The 12,227-nt window shown below is 41.0% G+C and overlaps 1 protein-coding gene across 1 annotated transcript; it reads right to left on the bottom strand.

Moving 5' to 3' along the window:
* Positions 1-264: 264 nt before the first annotated feature.
* On the bottom strand, positions 265-11,162 carry DUSP12 (dual specificity phosphatase 12). The gene is made up of 6 exons (XM_007480655.3): positions 10,381-11,162; positions 7,596-7,709; positions 7,383-7,501; positions 7,144-7,240; positions 5,592-5,775; positions 265-757 (listed from the first exon to the last, which is right to left on the bottom strand). Exons 1-6 carry the CDS (start codon positions 10,644-10,646, stop codon positions 596-598), a joined length of 942 nt encoding a protein of 313 aa, XP_007480717.1. The 5' UTR covers positions 10,647-11,162; the 3' UTR covers positions 265-595.
* Between the last annotated feature and the right edge of the window lie 1,065 nt (positions 11,163-12,227).

Here is a 12,227-nt window from a genome sequence, read left to right as displayed (position 1 = left end):
TTCCCATTCAAAATCTGTATCTGTACAAAAGCCAGGTAAGTAGAGGAAAGGTACTGGGTTCAAGTTTGGCCTCAGACACTTCCTAGCTGTGTGACCCTGTGTGACCTAACTTGTGTCAGCAAGTCCCTGAACCCACATTGCCTATAGCCCTTACCACTCTTCTGCCTTGAATCAATACTCAATATTGATCCTAAGGCATAAGGTAAGGGTTTGGTTTTTTTTTAATGAAGCCTAGTTTTAAAAAAACACATACAAATACCGAAGTATTTATATAATACAAGAGTTTTAATACTCTATATATACATATATACACATACATACATATATGTGCATATATGTTCATAATGTAAACATTGTCTTTATATGGTTAAAAATATCTAGGTTCCCATTTAACTTATTCCACTTGTATTCATTTGATAAAATTTTATCCATGACCAAGAAAGAGAATATGACCTACATGAAAGGATGTATTTTCTGGTGCCATTTCCAATGAAAAGATAATAAAAAACTATTGTCGACAAATTACAAGACTTGTGATAGTTGTGAACAAAGGCATCAGAAATAATTCTTTTCAAAATAAATTTTTAAAAGTTGTTTATGTTTTTCTTGTTTGTGATCCAAGAAGGGGCAGCATTTTCATTTCATCTACTCTGTTCTTATGTATCTGAAAAGCAGGCGTCATCCACCGACCACACGAACACTGTTCACCATACCAGTTGAAGGAACCCAACTTGGCACTGCACTTCGGGCAAAGGAGCTAAAAATATAATACGGAAGTGTTACTCTAGACCAAACCCACTGACAAAGATGAATCTGCATTTAAAACTATGGACGATAATCCAACACATAATAACAAAAGTCATAGCAAAGCAAACAAAAAAGGAAACCAGAATACAGGTCGACTGTTAATGACATTGTGTCACTGTATCTCTCCCTCAGTTACTCCATCTACAAATCAACCTAATTCTATGAGATAGTATTAAAATATTCAAATATCTGTGAAGCACTCTGAGATCAAAGGCATGGCCAAAAAAAAGTACTAATACTTGGCACTAACGTGGCATTTTCAGAAAAACACTACTTAGTGAGTACTAAGTAACAAGTTAAAAATTCTTCCCTCTTAAGTTCTCTCTGATAGAAAATAGGTATCATTTCTATTCTGCAAATTTGTTCTTACTTTTCTTAGGGCTAAAATCTCAAAAAAATTATCATCTTTAAAAAAAATAGACTTAAATAACATGCCTTCAGAGTAAGCTTAAATAACATGCCTTCAGAGTAAGAGTAAGAAAACATGATATTCATTACTAGCCCTGGTAGCACATACATACTAAAATTGGAATGATACAAAGAAGATTAGCAAGAAAACATGCTACTGAGAGAAAGAAACTAAAAAGAATTTCAAGCAAATATGATTTGGCCAGGCCAGAAGCCAAAAAAGGTGAGTGTAAAGTGTCAAAAAGTTGAGGAAAAATTTAACTGATATCTATAATCCAAGTCAAAGTTTCCTCAAGTACTCAAAATTCAATGTTCATTATAATTTAGGATATCTCTTTAGAGAACTCAACATTTGCTGAATATGCTGGAATTAATAATAGCTAATATTTTATGCTGCAAATGTCTAATTTTTTTCTTTGTTTCAGAGACCAGCACTGCATGATGTACAGACAGGTCAGCCTTGAAGCCAGAAGACGTGAATTCAAGTCCTGCCTCTGACATGTGTCTAGGAGACCCAAGCAAGATGCTTAACTTCTCATTGTTCTAGGCACCAAGGATTTCTGTAGCAGAGAAGGTGGCAATCTGCATTGGTGGAAGGGGTGTGCTCATCTGCAGATTTTCTAAACCAATAAAATCCCAGGTCTAGTCCTTAGCCCTACCCCTTGTGGGCAAAAGAATTCACCATGTGGACGATTCATCATAGTCATTGCACCTGGCTGGGCTGGCCCTGGAGTGGCACCCGAGGACTTTCCACTTGGGAGCAGGGCCTGCTTGTATTTATTCGTGTTACCTTGGAAATACCAAGAGGAGATGCAGACTGGGACAAGCATCAGACCAGGGCTGGGGAGGGTAGGAGTGGGGATGAGCACCATGGATCACCAGCCAACAATTGAGCTAAAACTAGAGCTAAGGGATAGCCAAGGGGCATGAGGGCAAAGCACCAGGCCAGGCCAAGAGCTGGGTCACTATCTGCTGAGCCCTGGCCCTCCTGTCTCAGAGGGCCTGCTTTCAAGAAGCTCCTGTTCTAATGAAGGGATGTGACACAGAAAGAGAGAATCAGAGAAGACTAGTAGGATGCACTGGGAAGTCCCCAACCAATGGCTCTAATGTGGTAGAGAAGAATACAAGGATACTTTAAAAACTGTTATAGATGAAAAATTAGATAATTTATATAAAGGAAATATCTCTAAGTGAAATAAGAAACCATATCAGAGAGATTTATATCTCCAAATTAGTTTCATTGTGGATATTAACTAAAAAGATGACTATTTTTATTACTAAAAACAGCAAACAGTCAGAAGCTATGATATTCTATCAAAATAGTACCAGTTAATGGCTAGAATCCAGTAAGGTTTTATTAGTTTCTGGGTGATGACACCCCAAGTAAACTAGTAGTAAATTTTCATCAACCTTGCAAGTCTGTTTTAATATGTATGTCATTCATTTGACATTAGACTTTTATTTGTTCAAAAATAGTTTATCTTTGCAAACCTTAAAGTGGGACCCAAACGTAAGTCAATCTTTATTTTACATACAACAGTCATCCCTTGATATATCACAGTTCACTTATTGTGGTTTCACTATATCGTGGGTTAAAAAAAAAAATCTAATTCTGTATTACAGAGTTTTCACTATATCATGGGATTTTTTATTTGGAGGGGGGATAAGAAACCATCAGTTGATTAAATGGAAAATCCAACAGCAATTCCTCCCCTACCCACAGTCAACCAAGAGTGCAGCTGAGCCCAGGCAAGGTGTTTTGGACAGCAGGACTGAGTCACAGGGGCCAGGGACACAGGAGGGCTAAGAAGGGAGAGCGCCTTTCTGTCCAAACCTCGGGGATGGGGGCGAGCTTGGGGACAGGAAGGGGATCTCAGTGGACAGAACACTAACTAGAAGACAGAGGCCTGTAGCCTGGCACCTGGAGTTCAATCTCCCCATCTTCGGGGTGGGAGCAGGGAAACTAGGGCTCAGACATGCATTCGCCATGAGGAGGAATGAGGTCTGTGGATACACAGCTAGGCTGGGGCAAGAACAAAGGGTGGAGGGATCCTAGCAGAGGCTCACCCGAGGGAGGGAAGAGGAGGGGGAAGGAACAGGTGCTGGGGAGGGAGCCTGGAGGAGGCAGGACTAGGCCCAAATGTGGGTGGGCAGGAGTGTTGGGAGCAGAGAAGCCAGAGGGGGCAGGGTCTGGGCACAGGGGAGTCACACCGAACAAAGAGGAGAGAGCAGGCCAGAGCAGGGCGGTGGGAGCAGAAGACCATGAGTTTTCAAAGACACACACACAACATAGATAGGACACTTCTAGGACACCAGGGATGCTGGTGTGAAAGAGAATTTAAACTTTTTGTTTATTTTAGCTTAATCAATCAAGAACTTGGAGTTCCCTCCCTTTTATACGTACTTAGCCATTAACACTTAATGGGAATTTTTTATTCCCTTTGTCTATTTTAAGTTAATCAATCAAGAACTTAAAGCTCCCTTACTTAACATGTAGTAAATCACTAACACTGGGCAGGACCCCTAGAAGTGGGGCCCAGGACAAAGGGGTCCTTCCCTATTGTGCCCAGCTAGCCAGAGAGGCTTGGCTAGCCTGAATGTCCCCTTCATGTTGGGTGGTCAGCCAGCTCCATGCCTTTGGCCTCTTCTGTCCCCCCTTGGGAAAGTCGACTTGAGACAGAGATGATGTCCCTGGGGGGGGGGCTGAACTAACTCCTAACCAACAGCTGGGGACCCCTGAGTGCCCCTCGCCAGCACTGTGCTCTGGATCCTGGGCGCTGATTGGCTCAGTGACTGTAGCATCAGCCTGTTTGCTCTCCCGCTACTTTGAGGATTTTCACCTATCACAAGGTGTCTGGAACGTAACTCCCGCCATAGGTGAGGGATCACTATAATGATTCGGAGCCCTTAGATGTGTCCTCTGAATCCAAGTAATCCTTTTCCAGAGTTACCGGACTCTTCAGGCTTTGGTACCAAACCTGGCACTAACACCTTGGGATACACGAAGGGTCTGACACACAGGAAATGCTCAACATAGAGTTAGACTGAGGGATCCAGGCAGGAGAGCTTGAGACCTGTGGTGGCTTCTCAACTGGGATTTAAAAGATCTAACTTCAAAGAAAATATAGTAAAGAATGGTAAAGAAGCCATACTGTCTTCCTCGGAGGTCTCCCAAGCACTTAGAAAGACACAAGTCATTATTTCAACACATGCCTGATTGTCTGTAACCCTGAGGAGGGGCTGGACCGGGGCTGCTGTCGTTGAGGAGGAGCTTCTGGGAGCTATTTGTAGGGATGGTGCTTGTCACTGTTCTCTAGTTGTAACTATTGCAATTTGTATCTCCTGCTAGGCTGAATACTTTCAGGACAAAGATTATATCATCTGTTCCCTCAAAAGGATGAACCCAGAGTGGGGCACAAAAGGGGATGGATACCCCATGGCTGTCTGGCTCCTCCCAGAACCCCCACTAAAGAGGGTAACCAGACCGCCTAGATCTTATTTCTCTCCAGGTTTCACTCCTGACTTTCTCTACTATACTCCACACACACACCTCCCCCTCACCTTGGGGGTCCCTCAAACCCACCCTGCCTTTGGACTTCCTTTTATGTTATCTTCCCCCGGTTAGAATGTAAACTCCTTGAGAGCAGGGATCGCACTCCACTTCTAATAACAATTCACAGAGTTCAGCGAAGTTCCTGACATATAATAAGCACTTAATAAATGCTCACTAACTGAATAAAATTGCAATATAAAATGAAGTTGTTAATATTAACTTATTATATCCCTGAAAATTCTGAAGAAAACATATTCTGTGCAAATTGTATACTGAAAAGCTAGGCCTTGGAAATACTATAACTAAAGTTTACTTAAAGGAAGCAAGTGTTTCTGGTCAATAAAGAGAAAAAATATATTAGAAAAGAGGAACAGCAATTTCTTTCATTAATTTGGAAGGACAGAGAATAAATTACCAAAATTATCAAATGCTAGATGAAAAAGAAGAAAAACAATAGTTTCTAAAAATTTAATTATATCAATCTAGTGCGCTTCAACAGAAAAGAAAAAACCCCACAGATTTAATATTCATTTAATAATATCCTTAACTATTCTACTAATTATATCAAAACTTTTGTTCCCACACAAAGGGAACAGGACTTCACTATTCTGCAATAGCTGTACAACAATCTATTGATAAGCTATCAATGCATTTTTATGTACAATACATTCAAAAGGGACATCATAGCAAATGGGACAGGAAAGAGTAGCATAAAGGAAATACTAACATCATTAGACTATTTCCAAAAAATGAAAACACCAGAAAGAAAAACAAGTTATAGTTGTAATGAAATTGCAATAACAAAGTTGAATGTTTTCCTCACCTGTCCATCCATCACACCCAACAATGCAGATTCCATCCACTGAACAGGTTCAATGAAATAAGAAGTACATTTAGTTTCATCCCCGGTGTTCATTATTAAAGGTGCCATTTTCTTATGAGCAAAGGCTGCTGGTCCACTCCCTTCACTATGATCCAAAATGCTGGAACTTCGAAATAAGGAACGCCTACAATTCCCAAAACACAGAGCACATTAGGGATAATTTTAAAAAATTAAATTTAAAAAGATACCTGAGATATATAATTGTAGAATTTTTTTTGCTTATTCAACAAATATTTCTTGAGAACCTAAGTATAAGCACTATGCTTGCTACTGTATGTAATAAAAAAAGAAAGTAATTGTCCTCATGGAGTTTGTAGTAAGGAGATATGATGTAAAACTAGGTAGCATACACTAGTGAAATAAGAAAAGTACTGAAAAATGGCATGGAAATTTAGAGGAGGAAAAAATTTCTTCAAGTTGATACAATCAGGGAAAGCAGTAGATTATGGAAGAGGCAGCATTTGATTAGGGCCTTAATGGAAGCATACATGGTCAGAGTTGGGGGGAAGAGAGAATTGTGATTTGTTTCTAAAACACATTATCATTTATTGTTTATAATTCTTATAATAAATATCAATAAGTATGTCTAATATCATCATCATCAAGGCCCAGCTCAAATGCTAACCTCTTTCATGATCTAACTTCCTTCTCTGATCTTATCAACTTAAAGAAATCTTTTCCTTCTCTGAATTTCCACATCATTTTGTTGGTAACCTTCCTCATTACTCTGTTATATAGTCTACATAAGTTTAAAGTTACATATTAATAATTATTAATGTTATTATTAATAATAATATTGATGATGATGATGAAAATAATAAAATGTTTTTTGCAAAGTCCTTTCTGTATGTTATCTCATTTGATCCCCACAATAACCTCTGAGAAAGGTGCTATTATTATTCTAGTTTTATAGATGAAGGAACTAAGTCATAGGTTAAATGACTTATCCTTGGTTACACAGCTAGGAAGTGTCTGAGGCTGGATTTGAATTCAAGTTTCCTGGTTCCAAGTGCAGCACTCTATCCACTACACTTGGCTGCCTAGATGAAAAGGGCATTCTAGGAGATTCATGGAGAGAAAAATGTGATAAAATGATGAAGGTAAGAAAGCATGGGGCATCTCTGGAGAACAGTCCAGTCTGAAGGGAACCTCAGGTAAGTAATGAATATTATAATGAAAGAAGCCCAGGAGAGGAGGGCCTAGAATATCAGACCAAGAAACCTAGGCTCTCCTAGTCGAGATCTACATCACTCCATGTCACTTTGACATAGGGCAATTTTTGTAATCTGAAATTACCTTTGCATCTCTATGATTCACATTCCTTTTTGGGCCCAATTTAAATCTGAGATATGATTACAAATTGTCTTTTATTCAGTAGCACTGACATTTTTCCAAACTCATAAACTACAAACTAATAAGAAGAGACTGGAACTTCAAAAATGTTTCTTTATCTCACCAAAATAAAACCTCTATAGTTTGCATAATACTTTACCGGCACTTCCTACATTTGTAAAGGATCTCATTTTTCAATTCCTGGGAAATAAGAGTGGGATCAACAGCAAAGACCTCCCGTGGCAAATTCTGTAATTCTGTAAGGAATAATTAAAAGGCATGCATTTGTGAACATACCAACTCTTTTCATATTCAGATAATACTTTGTTAATGTGAGGAAAAGAATTGATAGGCTTAAAAATGAAAATAATTCTTTCTGGAGTGAGAATCCAGACTCACCAGGATATTTCTCAGTAACCTTTTGTAAACGATACTGTTTATATATTGCACTAGAGGTGTCCACTTCGCAACCCATCGCCTGGTAAAGCTTCAGCTGCCACTCAAAGCCTTCATTCATTCTGAAATAAACAAGAAATAAAGTCTGACTTTTTCCTTGAAGGTTGAAATGCAATCTTTCTTATAGGAACATGGATGAAAAAATGATGAACACACTTAGCCTCTGGCCTGATGGTCTGGAGGTTTCCATAGGCATCTTCAAAGGTGAGCTTCTCTGACTTCATTATGTAAGCAGTCACAACAGCAACACTTCGACTAACACCAGCATGACTAAAAAGATTTTTACAATTAAATTGTCAATGACAGAGGGAAATGGCATTTCTTTTGTTCGTTACTGGTAAAATTCTGTTCCATTTTTATCTGGCTCTGCTATTCAAACAAACAGTTTGGATCTAATATCTAACTACTGCACACAAAAATATGGAGTTTAAAATGCCAGTGTTTTTGTATCTCCTAACATGACAATTAAAACATGGTAAAAATTACGTTACCAAAGTAATTTTAACTCCATGCAACACCAAAAGAAAAGTGTTGGCCTTGCATAAATTAGTCATAGTGTAAGTGTGGGGAGTGGGCTCTGTGTTACTCCCAAAATGGGTTTTCTGAAAGTCCCTGGTCAAGCCAACTTCAGAACATGCTGATAAGTATATCATTCCAACTATGACCCCTGGCTTATATTAAGCTGTGACCCTGAGTATGTTCCAATATGCTACAGGTGTCAAATTGTGAGAACGGGGTCAAAAGCTTCTAAGCCAAGCTATAGATGTTAAAACTGTGATGGTACTTTTTTCTGATTGGGTAATACTTTAACCTGTAAATTTTAGCTCCCCTGTTTCTGGGGGTCAGATAGGGAAAGGAAGTGAAGGAAGGGGAGGGGCTTGTGGTTAAAGCCAATAAAAGAGTCTGTTCAACTAGAAGAGGATGCATTTGCCTTATGATTAGGGGCCGTGCCCTCTTTCATGAAAGAGAAATAAACTCTGTCTTTTCTGCTCATAACTCCTGACTCTGAACTTTCATTGTGAAAAGTGGACCTCCATGAGGGGTGGTTTCCATCTGTGATCCACACATAAGGTACAAATTTTCTTGTTGTCCTTTAAATAACTTGAGATTTTATAACCGTAAATTCTACCTTCTCCAGCGGGCTTCTGTGTAGATGAAATGAGGTAATATGTAGGGCATTTTGCACATGTGCATTACTATGAGGTCAAACATACAAGTTCAATCTCGAATGAAACTAAATCTGATACTACTTTTAGGCAGTGTATTGCAGTAGAAAGACCACTGGCTCTGGTGTCAGAGGGTCTGAGTTCAATTCCTACCTTGGCAATTTGGGGAGACACTACCTTGGGCAAATTATCTAACCCACCTGTGTCTCAGATTCCTCATCTGTAAGAAGAGAGCACTGGTGACAGCGCCCCAGTTCCCCCTTATTAACCTGTAGATCTACATTTCTGATTCTGTGACCTAGCACTTTCTGGAACAAGCCTACTTGCAGAAGACAATAGGTCATCATGGAAAGAAGAATGGGTTTCCAAGTCCTTTACCAACCCCTCAACAGGTAACAAAAAAAATACACAACCTACTTCATTGGGCAGTTGTAAGGAAAAAACTTTCTAAGCTCTAAAATATTAATTTTAAATGGTTGTTATATATTCCTTGGGCATATAAAAATAACATGAATGAATGAGAAAGTATTTATTAAGGGTTTAGCATGTGCCAAAGGGCAGTGCCAGGAATGCAGGATCTAGTGTTGGAAATGGAAAAAGTACTACCTTTTCTAATTAAATGACAACTGTGCTTATCATAGCCAAGTAGGTGACTATTAAAATCTATGTGAATAAATCACTTTCAAAGCTTAAACTTGGGGGAAATTAGGTGACTCAATGGATAGAGCCAGACCTGGAGACAGCAGAGAGTTCCTGTCCTCGGTTCAAATGCTGTCTCCGACACTTCCTAGCTGTGTGACCCTGGGCAAGTCTATTAATCTTACCCCTTACCTTAACCCTTACCACTCTTCTTTCTTGGAACCAATATACATCATTGATTCTAAGGCAGAAGGTAAGAGTTTAAAACGAAAATTTACTTCTATAGCCCTGGGGAGGATGAAATAAAATGGGATGAGATGTGAGGCTGGGTCACCACGCTGAGGTAACCCAAGTGAAAGATGTCAAAAAACATGTGGCTGCCTGAGAAGAGAAGAGAATTGGTGGGAAACAGCTTGTGCAGGCAAAGTCCAGGACTCAGCAACTTACTGGGTGGGGGTTAAGGGAAGGGAATCCCTGAAGGTAGCGCAGGAAGTAAATGCTCAGTGGCTGGCAGGACAGCAATGCTCTTTAGAGAAATACGAAATTCAGAAGAGGGGAGTGATTAGGGGAGTGATAAATTCTATTGTGGTCCTATTACTATTGAGATTACTGGGCATCTTTTAAGGAATGTGATGTTAGTGACGAGATCGGAGCTCAGGATGGAATAAGCCTGGGTGTGCAGCGATGATAGCAGAACTCAGAGCATAACCAGGACAGAGGGTAGAGGAAGGAGAGAGCCCTGGAAAGAGAATTCAGGGGCGCTTGTAGCTATGAACCAGGGCATACACGACGATCCTGCAAAGGAAACTACGATGGAGACGCAAGGGAAGAGCATAGAGTATATGATGCTCTCCGGATTTAAAGACTTGTCCAGAAATTGGCGAAAACCTTGGCTAGTTAAGCCAACATCCTGTTATAGGTCGGCATCCTTAGCCTAGATACTGGGCTTAATTCGAAAGAGCAAAAGTGGGGAGAGGTGGGGGAAGCAGGGCTTCAACTTCATTTAAAAAGAATTCAAACATTCCTGGGAATGGCTGTAAAGGATCACGTGGTTCCGCGTCTGTGTTCCCCCCCCATCCCCTGCTACGGTGGGGGCGGGTCGACCCCACGTTACCGCCCCGCCCCTGTGCGCTCACCAGTGAACAAGCACGGCGGCGCCGTCCGCGCGTGCCCGGCTGATGAAGTTGAAGCAGTTGTCCAACTGACTGAGCAGGTCCGTCTCGGGCTCATCCCGTGCGGAAATAAAGAGCGTCTGCAGGCCTTCGGTGTCGCCGCTAGGTTCCTCGGTGTCCACTGTCAGCACGGCCGTGATTCCTGCCTCCCTCAGCCGACACTGCTCTCTGGCTGCGACCCCGCCCAGATAGAGGCCCGGCCGCACCTCCAGTATTTCGGCCGCCGCCATGGCTCGGGATGCCGCCGTCGCTCCTGGTTTCCAACATGGCGGCCCCTAGTGGCCTAACCGGACGACCGCCCTACCATCGAGGCGCTCCGCGGGGGAATTTTGGCTAGAATGCCGCTTCCGTTAGGGAGCTTCCGGCCAGAAGTATACGCTCATATTGGGTTCGGAGGAATACACTGTTGACTGAACTGGCAAACTGCACTTACTCGAGTATTAAGTAGTTTTCCATTCAGTTTGACAAGCATTTATGGAATATACTAATTTGCATTCAAAACCCATGGAGTAATAAGTCCAGGGCATTGAATTCAGCACAAAGCCCACCTCACTGTGTCTTTACTTAATCCAACCTACCCTAACCAACTAAGCCTTGTCCTGTCAAATGTCAAAATTGGTTGATCAGTGACTTCCCTGTATATCCATGTCATTCTCTTTGGCCACCTGCCCCGTTTATTCCTCAAACTTATTACACCCTTGCCCTGCAACTTCCATCCTGTAATTGGAGTGCCACACCCTCCCTGACTTTTTCACTTCCCTGTATGTTTGGGTGAAGGTGTTCAAGGATGACTAATACCTCTTATGAAGGCTTGCTGATCTCTTTTCAGGGCTGCTTATATATATGAGGAGTCCCCCTTTCACCCAATTCCTATCTGTGGCTCTAAGATGCTATAGTAACCCAAGAGCCTCAAACCCATTGCTGAGTTAGAGAATGTTTAACCCTGCCAGTGAAAACTTCCTTTGGTGGAATGGGCAGATGAGAACAATTTGTTGCAATGGCCTAGCAGGCACTGTGGAGTATTTGGTCAGCCACGAAAGACAACAAGATCATCCACTGCATCCCAAGCCATCACCAGGTCTTGACTTCCGTCATTGAACTTTGATGACTCTGGAAGAGGAAAAGTGTGTCTGACAACTTGTGCAACTTGGCCTCACTTAAATCCAACTCACAGAGGAGGAGAGACAAGACATCACCCTGTCATGTTATCGGTCCTCTTAGAAAATAAGGGATGAACAACAACAACAATGGTATCTTCATAATTTCATTCTTGGGAGTGGCTTGTGCCTCATGAGGTGAATTACTATGTAGAATTAGAGGTCATGGCAAGTTTTCTTTGCTCCTCCCCACCCCAGCTTAGTAAACATGACCTTCATCATCACTATCCTTGGCTTAACCCCTTGAGAAAGGCTTATATCTGTATGCCTCTCTTTTTGCTTCTTACTAAAAACTGCAATCTGACTTCTGACATTCAACTGAAACTACACTCCAAAGTCATCAATTGCCAAATCTCTAGGTTTTTATGACACTGCCAGCTCCTAGTTCTCCTACTTGTCATTTCCTCAGTCTACTCCTTTGCTGGATCTTCATGTCACTGTACTATATGTCATTGAAGGTTCTGTTCTGAGTCTGTTTTTCTTTCTATACCATCTCCCTTGGTGATCTCATCCATTTCCATGGTTTAAAATATCTCTCTACAGATAAGATTCTTTTATTTATCCCTAATCTCTTCTGAGCTTTAATCCTTCAATACCTTTTGAACATTTTGAAGTTGATGTCCCTAGGCATCTCAAAGCCAACATATCCAAAAC

Source organism: Monodelphis domestica, chromosome 2 (genome assembly GCF_027887165.1).
Source record: "Monodelphis domestica isolate mMonDom1 chromosome 2, mMonDom1.pri, whole genome shotgun sequence".
NCBI lineage: Eukaryota > Metazoa > Chordata > Mammalia > Didelphimorphia > Didelphidae > Monodelphis > Monodelphis domestica.
Note: the sequence above shows the minus strand (reverse complement) of the source record. Positions and strands in the feature narration are given on the sequence as shown.

Bases quoted from the DNA above. Each gene is read 5' to 3' on its own strand.
- DUSP12 (XM_007480655.3), bottom strand. From the start codon at position 10,646: ATGGCGGCGGCCGAAATACTGGAGGTGCGGCCGGGCCTCTATCTGGGC. The intron at 7,241-7,382 runs GTGAGTCTGGAT...TATTCCTTACAG, and splicing joins GGTTACTGAGAAATATCCTG to AATTACAGAATTTGCCACGG. The intron at 758-5,591 runs GTGAGGAAAACA...TTATATTTTTAG, and splicing joins TGGGTGTGATGGATGGACAG to CTCCTTTGCCCGAAGTGCAG.